Source organism: Nuphar pumila, chromosome 7 (assembly GCF_984573655.1).
Source record: "Nuphar pumila chromosome 7, dmNupPumi1.hap1.1, whole genome shotgun sequence".
NCBI lineage: Eukaryota > Viridiplantae > Streptophyta > Magnoliopsida > Nymphaeales > Nymphaeaceae > Nuphar > Nuphar pumila.
The window spans coordinates 11,494,708-11,509,788 of NC_143255.1; the positions used below are offsets into that span (position 1 = coordinate 11,494,708).

Below are 15,081 nucleotides of genomic sequence, written 5' to 3' on the forward strand. Positions count from 1 at the left end.
AAACCCCTCTCTGCCGGTGCCGGTGTGATCTACGTGAAAATTCATTAGCAGGTAAGAATGAACTCATAAATACAATTAAAACATCCAAAGTGAAAACTATGCCATATATTCACTAGAACATGAGAACTGAAAATATGATAACTAATGTGTGAACCACGATTTTCATGATTTTTTTTGTTTTTTTCTCTTGAATCTATCCTTATGGATGTGATCTACATGGTTGGTTTTATAAGAAGCTGCTCTTGAATCATTTGAATTTGATGCATAAAATAATTTTTTTGGAGGTTTTAAAATCAATGACTCATAATCTTCATAAATATTCAGGCATTCAAAAATCACGATCCAATGGTTGATTCCTTCACCATGCCAAGCACATCAACATGGTTGAATTTGCAAAACAAGTTTTGGAAATGGCCATATTTCTAGTTCTCATATTCTATTTATCATATTTCAATTCTCATATTTTAGTGACTATATATATATATATATATATATATATATATATATATATATATATATATATATATATATATATATAGAGAGAGAGAGAGAGAGAGAGAGAGAGAGAGAGAGAGAGAGAGAGAGAGAGAGAGATTTTATAATCACAATTTTTTTTTTAAATACAGGCATGGGCTATTGAACCCTGGGAATCCCTGGTCAGATGGGCCAGAGTACATCACCATGTGTGGCATTCAAACTGGAGGGAATTTCACCCACGATCTGTTTTTCAGCACAGAAGAAGGGACCATTTGGTATCATGCTCATAGCGACTGGACGCGCGTGTCTGTCCATGGTGCTGTGGTCATCTATCCAAGGAATGGAACCAACTATCCATTCCCTATGCCATACAAGGAGTATGTTGTGGTTATAAGTAAGCTCTCCTGGCTTATGATCTCTTCTTTCTTCTTTTTTTTTGAAAGAAAACAATCATTCATTGGCAAAAATATATTCAAGTACATTGCATATTTTGGGGATGGGGTGTCCCCCAATAGCCAATTACGAAGAGAAATCACAAAACAAATCAGAAATCAAATTGCAGATGTATTCTTCTCATATCATGGAAAGACATTCGATTCTTTGAGAGCCAATCCATATTAATTTCGACTCGGGCAATTTAAGCTTACACCTCTGCCTGAGGTCTCATTGAATCGTATCAAGAATGATTCTCCATTGCTTAAAGCTTCCAGTAAAGGTTCTGTTATTCCTTTCCATCCAAATCGCCTTCCAAGCAAGCATGAGCCAGCATCGTCTCACATAAACCCATTTAGAACCCTTGCTATGAAAGCTCACGATCTCTTCTTTCACACAATAGAAATAATATATTTGTTTTCAAGATCCCACTTAAAAAACGCACAATATCTCAATAATTCTTATAAGAACAAATAAAAGAAAACCATTATGTATGTTTAATAAAATTATCATGTTCATCTTTTCTTCTAAATTGCCTTAGGTGAATGGTGGAAACGAGATGTCATGGAGATGCTGAAAGAAGAAATGCACACAGGTTCAGAATTTCAGGTCTCTGATGCGTACACAATAAACGGCCAACCCGGTGATCATTACCCATGCTCAGGTAAGAAATTCGTATTACCCCAATTTGTTGAGTAACTTGAAGAAACGTTTTGTTGTATAGCTGCGGACGTATTTTGACACCTTTTGCTGCTAGAAAGAAGATAAGAGCCTGTAGTCTCAATAAATTTCACACACATACACATGCATGATCTTAGCCTGAAAGGCAAACTGTCTCTAATTAGCGCGTGCACACGCCCGCCCGCACACACACACACACACACACACACACAGGAGGATCTGACGTGAGTATGAGTCCCATGCCAATATCCTTCTCAAACAAGGCATCTCAGATCGAGGATCTAAGATCCCTAAGATTGTGGATCCAAACACCCAAATGAATTTTCTTTTATGATGAAGAACCCTCACCAAAAACTGGGTCACTTAATGGGCTCGTCCTCATGCAAGATAAACCCCAGGTGGGGTCATTGACTCCCAAGCGCTTACCGAGCCCACCAGTTAAAGACACCCACACACCCGGTGAGAGTGGAACCTGGGATGAAGGGGTCAACACCCAAATGAATTCAAACGAACCTTTTCTTTCTTTAAAAGTAAAAATTGCCCATGTGCTTTATGATTTGTGCTATTAGTCTTAAAATATTAAGAATGGATTGACAATTATTGTATGGATCCATGTTAGGTCCATTTTCATAAGCTTAAGAGTATGAATTACACTAATACACAACTTCCTATCCCATTTCATGACATGCATTATCCCACAGCCCAATTGTTTATATATGAAGTATAGGTCTTTAGTAGTTATCTCTACTATGGCCAATAATAGCAAATTGATGCAAGTTTGGTTTCTAACTTACCTAACATGCACCCTGACCTGATCCTCTTATTCTTTGCAGATACAAGCCGATTTCTGTTTGAGAAAGGCAAAACTTACCTTCTTCGTCTTGTCGGTGCTACAATGACCAATGGACACTTCTTTGCCATAGCAAATCATACACTCACAGTTGTTGGTAGAGATGGATCCTATCTTAAGCCTTTCGACACAGATTTTGCCCTAATAAATCCAGGACAAACAATGGACGTTCTTGTAGAAGCCAACCAACAACCACAAAGTGTTTATTACATGGCATTTGGCGCCTTCATTGCTAGTAATGACACAGGCCCTTTTGATGTTAATGTGACCACAGCTATAGTTGAATATCAAGGCCACAACACTTCCCAAGCCTCTCCCATATTTCCAACTCTTCCATTATTTAATAATACCATTGCAGGATATGAATTTACTTTGAAAGAGAGAAGTCTAGCATCCGAGGATCACCCCATTGATGTTCCACTGGAAGTTGACTCAAGGTTTGTCTTTACAGTATCAATGAATGAACTTTGTCCAAGTAACAACTGCACCAAAAGTCTAACTGGGACAAGGCTTGGTTCCAGTATGAACAATGTATCATTTGTTAATCCACCAATTGACATACTAGAAGCCTATTATTGGAACATCAAAGGTGTCTACACATCTAATTTTCCAAGCTTTCCACCATACATATTTGATTTTACAGCGGACAGTTATCCACATGAACTTGTGTTTCCTGAGTCCGGGACAAGAGTGAAGGTGTTGAATTACAATGAAACAGTTGAGATTGTGTATCAAGGAACCTCAATACTATATGGAGATAATCATCCCATGCATCTACATGGTTATGATTTCTATGTGATGGCGCGAGGCTTTGGAAACTTCGATCCCGAGACGGACCCATTGAAATACAATTTGGTTGATCCTCCAAGGGAAAACACAGTAGGAGTTCCACACAATGGATGGGCAGCTGTGAGATTTAGGGCAGATAACCCAGGTATTGCCCTACTTCTCTTTTCATTCATTTATTTTGTATTCACAATATAATTAAACATATTGTCATACAATAGCATGGCAGAATAAACTCTTAACGTTAGGGGTGAAAATGGGTCGGATCTGGTTCGGACATAGGTAGATCTGAAACTGGATCTGACTTTGAGTTGTGGGTACCAGGTCTGGACTCGGGTCTGGTATGGTCCACCATATGGAAAACCATACCCAGGACCTATAAAGATTACATGAACGAACCCGGTCCATACCCTATAAAATAACAAATTTTTTATCGCTTTTACATTAAAAAATCACGGATCTTAATCGAAATTTGTGTCAGACTCGGGTCTGGTATGAAATTTCACAAATCATACCCATCTCCATATACTAATCGCGGGTCTGACCCAGATTCTAATAGGGCAGCTTATTTATCACCAAACCCTGAACCTAGAGGGTTTGATACTGGTTGGGTCCGGGTCAAGCACAACCCATTGACACCCCTACTTGCCATGCTATGTTTACAGGTATATTATGATGTTGAACTTTTTTAGCTCTACACATCAAAAAAATATTGTGTGATAACCATTTTAGGTCTCAATTATATAGGCATGTACATATAATTCCTTTTTACTGCTGTATATCTCATGATATGACTATGTCCAACTTGAATGAAAGCAGCTACATTAGGGTATGTTTGATGCACCCTTCTCAACGGGATTCGGATGAGAGATTCCAACAAATGTTGGACTCGGCGGACGCATTTCGCGCGTCCACCGCATCCAAAAAAACATGTAATTTTCGTAACACCCCATCCCCTGTTACAAAAAGAACTGAACGCGGAAAATGAGGGTGTTACGAAAAAAAGCCAGGGCTATCTCTCTCTCGTGTGCAAGCCGGGCGAGGCCACCAACGGCCTGCGAGGCCACCGGCGACAGGGCATAATTCTCTCTCTCTCTCTCTCTCTCTCTCTCTCTCTCTCTCTCTCTCTCTTTCCCCCTTTTCTTCTTTCTTCCCTTTCTTCTTCTTCGTTCTTCTTCTTTTTCATTTTTCTTCCCCTTCTTCGTTCTTCTCTCTCTGTCACTCCCCTTTTTCTTCTTCGTTCTTCTTTTTTTTCTTCATTTTTCTTTTTCTTTTTCTTCTTCTTGATTCTCATTATTTAGGGTTTTCATTGATTAGGTTAGTTCCGGTTAAAATCTGATTAGGGTCTCTCTCCCTTTTTGATTAGGTTAGATTTGATTAGGGTCTCTCCCCTTTTTTTGATTTTCTTTGATCTTCTTCTTCTTGATTAAAATCTTTATTAGGGTATTCTTCTTCTTTCCCTTTTTGATTTTTTATTTTCTTTGATCTTTTTCTTCTTGATTAAAATCTTGACTAGGGTATTCTTATTCTTTCCCTTTTTGATTTTTTTTTTATTTTCTTTGATTTTCTTTATTTTTTTTTTTAGTGTGATGACTTGTCCATGATGTCCGTAACAAATGATGGAGTTTGGAACATAGACGGAGGGAACGGTTGAAACAAACATTGAACTTGGAACAATTGTTACAGAACAAACATACCAATGTTCTGTTCCGTTCTTTTTGTTCATTTCGTCCAACCCTGGACAAGTGATCAAACATACCCTTAGAATGACATGTAAACTGTTTTTCTATATTAGTTCACACTGCCAATGCCTCTCCCTCGTTCATTTGACTGGCATTTATCCCAATGAAATCTTGTTCATATCAGTTAAACTTCTAAGGAAATTGCAAATCCACTAAATAAAAGGACATAAAAGAGAAGTAATAGCATTGTCAATGCCTTAATTTGGGGTTGGACTCTAACAGTGTCGCCGGCGATTCCTCGGCCAAATTGCCGACGAATCTTGATCGAACTCAGGAATGAGTGGACGACTATGATTTTATAGGAAAATCGTTGTATCGACAACTCGCCGGAAAACTGGGGGCTTGGAGCAGTGTATTAGGGTCGGTGCTTTGTGCAATGACATTGAGAGAGAGAGAGAGAGAGGCATTAAAGGGGAGAAAGAGTATTAATTGGTGCAGTGTGTTTTAAAGAATTCGAATTCCAATCCGTTCAGCCAATATCTAATCAGTCGGATATGGTATTGGCCGCAGCTGATCCAAATCCGAACAGTTTACACCCCTAATAGTCATCTTCTGATTGGGTCTAAACATGAATAGGTATAAGTGTTTTCTCAATCCTAAATGTCTTAGAAAAAGTATATGTATAAGTGTTTGCTCAATCTTAACTTACAAGTATATAGTTGACTTGGTAGAAATTATGCAATAGATAAGGTAACTTTTATCTTCAAATGTTTTTCTAGAGCAGTCAGGAACCAACGATCATTATGCACTAAAACTTGATGTTTTTTAGTAAATCATTTTTTCTAGTTAAATTGATGATTTTTAGTAAATAAGAAATGGTAAACACATCTAATAATTTCGATTAAGTAAAAATACTTGTAATAAAGGGGTTTCCTGTTCAAATTTCCATAGACTAACCCCAGCTTACCTATATAAAAAAGAGTAAAAAATACCTGCAATTATGCTTTTTTTCTAAGTTATTGTTCCATTTACGTTGTCCTGGAAGTCCGACTTATCTCTAGTTCTAGAGAAAATGATTACATCCTATTATGTGGTCCTTGCTCAATTTATATTTGAAAAATTTGCAATTAATCACCATTAATTTTCACTAGTGTATTATTAAATACTGTTCTGTGTATCTTATGCATATACATATATTTTCAACAGGCGTTTGGCTGCTGCATTGCCATATTGACCGGCATTTTACTTGGGGAATGACGACAGTTTTCATAGTGAAGGATGGTCCAACAAGTGAAACAAGTATCATACCTCCACCACCGCACATGCCCAAGTGTAATGGTACAGAACTTATTGAAACAAGTGGGCCCTATGATCCGTCCGATCATTGAAATTAAGCCAAGAAATGGTAGTACAATAATAAGTGGTTTTCACCAGAGGGGGCTCCGCTTGTGTGGCAGGAGCAGTTAGTTCCCGTCACCTTGTGTTGTTGTGTTGGGACGTTGCAAGCTGGAATCCCAATGGTATAATTGCATAACTGGTAACCCACAGCTTTCTCCGTCAAAAAATAGAGTGGTATGTGTTATTATGTTAGACTATTTACTTTCATTTCTTATCAGCTGTAATCATTATATTTTAGTTGTAGTCTCTCTCTCTATATATCATTATATTTTAGTTATAGTCTCTCCATGTATTGTTGGATTCGCTGGGTGTATATTTTTTTCTGTTTTTTTACCTTTAGTGCCGTCCTGGACCAACTCTAAAAGTTGAAACAATGAAAAAAAAAAGTGCACCGCTGATCAGGCATAATTATTTGCTACTTGAATCGGAATCGGTTAGTTGGATGTGGATGTGAGGTAGTTAATGAAAAAAGGATTTGGTCTCTCTCTCTCTCTCTCTCCGTGCCCAAGTCCAACGAGGGTTTATGGACCTTGGGCATGTCTGAAAACGTCATGTGCGTCAATCATGCACCAGAGGTTGTGTTGATCAGCCGCTTGGTAAACACACAAACACGGAAACTGAAGCAGGACACATGTGAATGTATGCATGTTCAGAGGTTGATAAATGATCAGCACTTGTGCTTTTGTATGCAAACTGGCAAGAATTGCTAAAGACGATCTGGATGAAGGGGAAGAGTCAAAGACTGTTGCACTCCAAAAAATTGAGTCAATTATTATTTATTTTATTTTTTTAAAATAATGCACACAACGAAAAATCAAATATTTATTTATTTATTTTAAATCTTGTAGAATCTTTTGTAAACAATTTCTAATACAACGGAAGGAAAAACTTTTTATCAAAACAATCAATCTATTGATATATACATTAATTGTTTACAAAATTAAGAGGTGAACTCTCAATGATTCTTTACAAAATTTACATCAAATAATAGATCTTATAAAAACTTCAAAACACAAAATATCCACAGAAAAAGAAGGGTCCTTGATTCAGCTCTAAAAATATTACAGTTTACCGCATCTGTCTCCATCATGCCTCGTGGGTACTTGAAAAAGTTAAAAATAAACAGCGATGAGACAAATCACAAGTTTCAGCAGGAAATTCAACCACTCACTATGTAAGGCTAACCTTGACTCTCAAATCCTGACTTCCTGCAAGATTTGATTCGACAAAACCACTAATTTAAGAGGTGACTCAAACAACTATGCAAAACCTAAATGCATATATATATATATATATTCCTTTTCATTTAGATTCATCTTTTGCTATCTACCAATTCTTACAACAATGAACTTAAGTTTCAATAACATTATTATCTCCACGAGGGCACCACTGTCGCGGGTCGCTATAGACTTGCTGGTTTACATGGGGGTGTATATTCAACCATGAGTAATTTAGTTATTTTGTTTTAAACCCCACAAGAACTCGGTTTGCCAGCACCAAGGTCTAGAATCCTTCGTCAAGGAGTTCCTTACTTTGAAAAAAGTCATAATGCACTACTGCTAGCGTACATAGCTGGACCTCTACTAAAAGAGTCTTCGTCTCCTAAACCATCGTGGTGGGGGAATGGTCCACCCTAGTAACCAAAGAGGGGCCCACAACAAAAATATGTCACCGCCAACTGAGAAAAAGTCTGTCGGCAAGTCAGCACAATCTTACGGGGTTGATGCATGCTCACTTTCAAGGTAAGTAAAGAGTGACTCAAGGTGATAAGTTGCCCCATCTTGACCTTGCCCAACAAGACACACTGAAATTTCTAATTTAAGAGATAATCCATCTCTCAAGGCTAATGCAAACACCTCATTCGACTATCAACGAGCCCTTACTGCACCTAACAATAAGGTCTTACTTGGGAAAATCATTTTCCAAGGTCCTCTCTACGGGAAAAGAAACTGGGAGCATTCATAAATCTCAAGTTTACAAGTTTCAAACCTCATACATGACCACTATGCCCCATGTATATAGTTAAACAACCACTTTCCTAGATCAACTAATATCATTATTTTTTTGTCTAGGTTAAATCCATCTTTCATGATTACATAAAAACTAAATATATAATTTTTTTTTCAATAAAGCACATGATGTTCATACCAATTTTCCCAAACCAAAAAGGTGGACAACCAGCATGATGAATTGTGTCAAATCGGTATGCATAGCTCATAAATATACATAAACATAATATATATATATTAAACAAATCGAAAAGCCATGTGATTCATAGCTGAAGTATATGTATATATATTTCAACATATAGGACATCCATGTGATTCATAGTTGAAGTATATATATATATATATATATATATATATATATATATATATATATATATATATATATATATATATATATATATATATATATATTATTTTCTTTCACTATATCAACATACAGGTCAGCATTAGGCATCATAAATAGTTTTTTTTTCATGTAAATATGTGTTTTAAGGCTATCAAAAAAATTTCTAAGTGATTCAATATGCATGTACGTGTTTCAATACTGTCAAAATTTTTTTTGTAGTGTTTCTAATATGCACATATATGTTTCAATGCTGTCAAAAAATTTCTGTAGTGTTTCTAATATGCATACATGTGTTCTAATGTTGTCAAAATAGTAATGCATATATGTGTTCTAATGTTCTAAAAAAAAATACTCAGGTGAAACTAGATTCATATCAGATTTTTGGGTACGGTATTGGGTATGAACTCGAATCTAATCGGGTCTACCGTAATATAAACCATACTCGAACCCGTTAAGAACTACATGAACTAGACCCGGACCATGCCCATTAAATAATATTTTTTATTAATTTTACATTAACAAATAGCGGGTCTTAATTGGAACTTGGGTTGGGCCTAGGTTGGTATAAAATTTCACATACTATACCCAAGTACATGTATTAATCGGACCTTCAGGTCCAAACTCGAGTCTTCTTATTTGTCAGCATACCCGAACCCTATAGGATTTGGTTCGGGTTGGGTTCAGGGTAAACTCGACCCGTTGACACCCGTAGAGGTAGAAGATGCAGGTGTCTCTCAAATAAAGAATTTTTTGTTATTGCTGTTGAGAACAAATGTGTGTGTTTAATTAGGTGTTTTTGGAATTAATGTGTGTAAAGGCCGGCAACTGCATGAGGCTATTGAAATAATTTGAGATCCAAATCTTTGAAGGGTTCCATCGAGTGGTCATGAAGAGGCAAGGTCAAACATGAGTTCAGGGTCATGATCAAGAGGGCAAGTCCAAGTTATACGTGTCCATCCTTAAGAAGAATGTTCTTTTTGGTAGGTGGTTGGCTCAGGCCAAGCTAAATGTCAGCAAGCCATGGCTGAGTATATAAGTTCAAGGTAAGGTCCCAGATCCAAATGCATTGTTATGTTCTTTTGCCCGATGTATATGGGTCGGAAGCAGATCAGATCATGCTGAACATGAGCGTTTTTGCTCATGTCGACATTGTGGCCATCATATTTGCATTTTAAAAAGCTCAAAAGTCAACAAAACGATGTGGCATTCATCCAAAATGCAAATAGACGGCCTTGATGTCAGCATGAGCAAAAACTCTCATGTTCAACATGACCTGATCTACTTCCATATGGGTCTATTTCGCAAAAATCTGTTCCATAGGATACCCATCCGCAAACCAAGCCCTAATTCTTCTCTGCAAGCTGTATTGAATTAATTTAACCAGTTTTGGACAAGTGATAAAAAAGGTTCTTATTTGACTGTTTTCAAGAAAAATATAGTCCATATCTTAAACTGCAGAAAAGTGAGAATAATAATTTTTTGGTTATTGTAAGGAGTTAATCATAGTTATATGGCATAAAAAATAAGTTAGGCGGTCATGAAAGAGAGAGGGTCAATAGCAACGATTTTTTTTTGCCACTATTGTTCTATTTCTGCCCCTATTGGCCTATAACAGTGAGAATTCTTTTTGATAAGTCACCATAAAAAAATGGCCTTTGATGATCAATAACGATGACATTTATAGGTCATCGTTAAAGGTGACCCAATACTAGTGAGATTACTCGCTGAAACTAGGAACACTAATAGTGGCGAGGTAGCCTATAACGATGAAGTTGTATTAACAATGAGATACCTTATACCGACAAGATCTCTGGCTCACTATTATAAGCTACCTATATGTTATAACATTGTTATCTCGCTGTTGTAGCCTATAACAATGAGTTATAGGCTATAATAGAAAGAATTAACTCACCGTTATAGGATGACTATAACGGCGAGACAAGGATCTCGCCTATAACGGCGAGACAAGGATCTCACCTATAACGACAAGACATGAATGTCGCTATTATAGGCTATAAACCTGTAAATTTAAAACTAAAAATTAGTTTTAAATTTTTTTACATTTACATTTACTCTTCAAATACATACACTTTCAATACATTTCAACAAAAGCTTTAAATATACTGAAATTAGCAACTGAAACATACATTGAACAAAAACTTCAAATATATATTTCAAACATACATCATCAACATTCAACTTCAAACCCACTACATTCTCTCTGAACCTTCAACAAACACACTTTAAATATAAACTCCTTACAATTCCTACATCCTCTTTAAGCCTGCAACAAACATATACACTTATACAATTCACATAAATCAAAATTTAATTATACCAATTGTAGCAAAGAGTTTAGAAATAAAAACTTAGAGAATAAGAAACTTAACCTCATTCATAAAACACACTCATCGTCGGTTCTTACCCATCTAATTCAGTCTGCAAATAACAAATTAAGAATCTATTAGATGAAATATATTTAGCACTATATTATAATAAAAAAATAAACTTAGAGAATAAAAAACTTGCCTTTGTTTGATACCTCTAGAAGTATGAAGACGATCCATTGGTTTGTTGAACTGTTTGTTTTGCTCTATTCGCCAAATTTTTCTACACTTCAGAGTCGACTCCCTCGGGAGGATGTTGTTTTGTTGCATCGAGTCATATAGTCAACCTTTATCTTTCACAAAATTACGCATCAAAATATTTATCAATCATCATCTGAATCATCTTGGTGTAACAACATGGGATCTTAGTCGATGGTATGGGGGTAATGAATCAACCCCTCTACAATCAGCCTCCTGATATATATCATTGTCCTGTTCAACTGAAGATGGTAGAATCTTGTATACATTTTTTGGTATTATCCTATGCGCTATATGGATTTTGCTATTTGTGAGATCTCTAATATAAAATACTTGCATAGCTTGAGAGACTAATCTAAAAGGGATCCTCCTGGTATGCTCGATGAGACATATTGATACATGTAAATATTCGTCCTTACATATATTCTCATTATCAAACCAATTACATCTAAACGTATACATCCAATGTTGTCCTATATATTTAAATTTAATAATATCCTTTAAAACATTGTAATAGTCTATATTAGGCTCCCCTATATTGCCTTTACACGTAACCATTATCGCACTATTCTGAGAACTATGATCTTGACTCGAGACTGTATATGAAGCCTAATTTTATTCATATCACAAGTTTGATAGAACTATGATTCACACTTATTTTCTCTTACTAGACTTCATAATTCTAGAGAAGCATCCTCATGATTCTATAAAAACTAATAAATGAACTTCTGGGCATATCATATTATAACTTCTTGAACATTGTTGCACAAGTTGTAGATTATTTGTCTGTGTTCTCTTAGATATGAATCACATTCAACACAGTTATCCAGTATATATTGATTAGCTCTCGCATATTTTGAATATGAAAGTATAACTAATTAACCACCTTCGACTTTCATGTGAATGCCATGTAAGAATATAGACAAACCGGGTGTCCTTGCCATGCTGAGCCTATTATCATGCCGATGGTTAAAATCTTGTATCAATATCACTAAGATACTTTGAGTAAAAGGTCACACATTTTGTTAAAATATATGCCTCAACAATGAAAGCTTTCAGCCATGCTTTATTCCTCACAGTTCGCTTTAATCTACCAAAGAATCTTTCGATCAGATACATCAAATGATATTGTATTGGTCTAGCAAGTTTTACCTCACATGGTAGATAAATGACTAGGTGCACCATGATTATAAAAAGTGTAGGTAAAAATATCTTTTTAAGCATCTCTTCTCAGTGTCCTTGCATACAACAATATGAACATGTTTCTCAAACGGATTAAAGGCATGCCGATTGTCTTCTTTAGATATCCATGAACTGTAATAGAAATTAGGCACTGAAATAAGATGTGGCAGTTATGACTCTTTATTCCTTCAAATTTAGCATCATTTATGTTTATGCATCGCCCAATGTTAAATACATAGCCGTTGAGAAACTTCACATCCTTCAACTAATTAAAAAACTTTTTCTTATGCTTACTCAGAAATGTATATTGTGCATGTGGTTCCCTTAGTGTTGCACTACTTTTGTCTAAGTACAGGTGGTGATGTATCTTTCTGAGTCTTAAATCTTCCTATGCATTTTCGTTGTCCTTTATTTTTTTCTTTACATCGAGTAGTGTATATAAGATATTGTCACATGTATATGTTCTTCTCAATATGCATCACATCTAAGTTATGTCTTAATTTCAGTGATGATCAATATGGTAGTAAAAAATATATATATATTTTTGTCCAATTGAAATAACGTTAGTTGTCAGTACATTTTTTTTCACCAACACATACTTTTTCCAAATCAACAGTAATGTTACTTAACTGTACCTCTAATTCACCTTCAGATAATTCATTTGGTGGCCCTCTGAGCTCCACTTTACTGTCAAACTTCTTTTGACGATACCATGGGTGACCGTCTAGTAAGAATCGATGTGTGTCATGTAACACGTTTTCTTGACAAACCTCAAGCTATAAAAAATTGTATCAACATTGCAAATTAAACAGACAAGCTTCCCCTTCATAGACCACCCTGATAAGTTGGCATATACTGAAAAATTATTGATAGTCCACATTACCACTGCTCGCATATGAAATATCTCTTTAGCTGATGCATCATATGTGCTACTGCCTTCATCGCATAACTCTTATAAATCTTTGTTTAACAGTTGCATGTAAACTTCTATTTCATTTCCAGTTGCCTTTGGTTCATGGATGAGTAGAGAAAGCTGTATGAAGGGATATTTTATACATATCCATGGAGCAAATTATATGATAATAATACTACGAGCTACATGCTATATGATTGTTTCATATTTTTGAATAGATTGAAATCATTGCTTGACAAGCTGAGACAAACATTGCGAGGTTTCGCTGCAAATGATATATGTTCTTTGTCAAATTCCTTCCACATTAGAGAATCTGATGGATGAATTAGTATGTTCACATTGCTTGCATGTCGAGTTTTGTGTTGCCTTATATTTGATGTTATTTCATTGTCATGAACAAGTGCTGCAACCTCGGCTTTACAAAAAAATATCGTAACACCTTTTGAAAAACTTTTATTCTTTTCCTTTGTATGGTTTTCATCTTGAAGCATTGCACTTTGTGCTCGTTACATTCTTCTCATGCTCCTTCCAGAAAAACATGCAATCATTCATGGATATATCTATCTTCACATAATAAAAGTTGGTGTGATTCACAAATTTATTCATTTCGTAGTAAAAGTTTGATAATCTTTTTCACTTGGGCAATATCTTCTTGTTCATTGTTTTGATATATAACAACTTGAGAATAAAAGCTAGTTTTGTTAATTTTGTACAACCTGGATATACATCGCTTCGGGCATCACCCATTAAGTCTTGAAGGGGCCTATGTTCGCCATCTATAGTTATATCCAATGTTGTCCCCATAAGGTTGTCCAATATTTTTTCTACCCGATCATAAACCTTTGTTGTATCCTCGCTTTCATCATGATGTACATGCACTGCATCTACATGGGTTTGGGCCACACTCATATGAGACTTAATATATTCTGTGGTAAAATCATGTTCAATCAAGTGTAGTTTGATCAGTGGTGGAACTTTATATTTTTTATTCTTGCAGTCTCGACATGGGCATCACATCCTACCAATAGAATCAACATGAGCACGTGACGCTTCAAGAAATCAATAAACCTAAATCTTAAAAAATATCAATATTCTTACAAAATCAATAACCTAAATCTTAAAAAATATCAATATTCTTACAAAATCAAACAATCATTATTCATGAATTCATGCCAAGTGATAATTGAAAAAAAAATGTAGACAAAACTTAAAACCATAACTAAACATTTATGCCATTTATAAAAAAAAAACATTTCAAAGCTTATAATCAGTGTTTTGTATGTGTTTCACAAGCAAATATATTTCAAAGCTTATAATTGGTGTTTTTTATGTGTTTCACCAGCCTCGCAATACAATCATATGGTATGGCAGGGATATTATTCCAGTCTCATAGATGAGTTCATCACACAGGCCATTATGTTCCAAGTACACAAAATGAACATATAAATGCAACTTGATTAATGAATGTCATCAATATGGCACAACCTAAGCAACATTAGAGGAACAAACAATGCTATTATGCATATCGACAATTTTATAGTGTATTTGGTGTCAATTCATTACCCCATAGGAAGCTCCTTTGACCCTTCCTGTTGATTGGTAAGACAGCATGTAAGTATACAAACCACTTTGTTTTACTAAGAAGGAGGCGACATGGAGAAAGAGACAAAGGCAGTCTTGCTTGAGACATTTTGTCTGAGACAATTCATATGGTCTTGTCTTCTAAATTGTGGCAAATGA

General features: G+C 35.6%; 2 protein-coding genes across 2 annotated transcripts in view; both read left to right on the top strand.

Moving 5' to 3' along the window:
• The first annotated feature begins 681 nt into the window (after positions 1–681).
• On the top strand, positions 682–6,296 carry LOC149831132 (laccase-14-like). The gene is made up of 4 exons (XM_090012937.1): positions 682–871; positions 1,451–1,573; positions 2,424–3,374; positions 6,115–6,296. The coding sequence occupies exons 1-4, from the start codon at positions 682–684 to the stop codon at positions 6,294–6,296; spliced, it is 1,446 nt and encodes a 481-aa protein (XP_089869063.1).
• Positions 6,297–6,842: 546 nt separating this feature from the next.
• The window catches only part of LOC149831133 (laccase-14-like), a 47,152-nt gene continuing 38,913 nt past the window's right edge, over positions 6,843–15,081 (top strand). The window contains exons 1-2 of the mRNA XM_090012939.1: positions 6,843–6,902; positions 9,646–9,704. Of these exons, the coding sequence (XP_089869065.1) occupies positions 6,843–6,902; positions 9,646–9,704 (119 nt within the window). The remainder of the gene's footprint in view (positions 6,903–9,645; positions 9,705–15,081) is intronic.

Coding starts and splice junctions, on each gene's coding strand:
- LOC149831132 (XM_090012937.1), top strand. CDS start 682: ATGTGTGGCATTCAAACTGGAGGGAATTTCACCCACGATCTGTTTTTC. Junction 872..1,450: donor GGAGTATGTTGTGGTTATAA/GTAAGCTCTCCT, acceptor AAATTGCCTTAG/GTGAATGGTGGAAACGAGAT. Junction 3,375..6,114: donor ATTTAGGGCAGATAACCCAG/GTATTGCCCTAC, acceptor TATTTTCAACAG/GCGTTTGGCTGCTGCATTGC.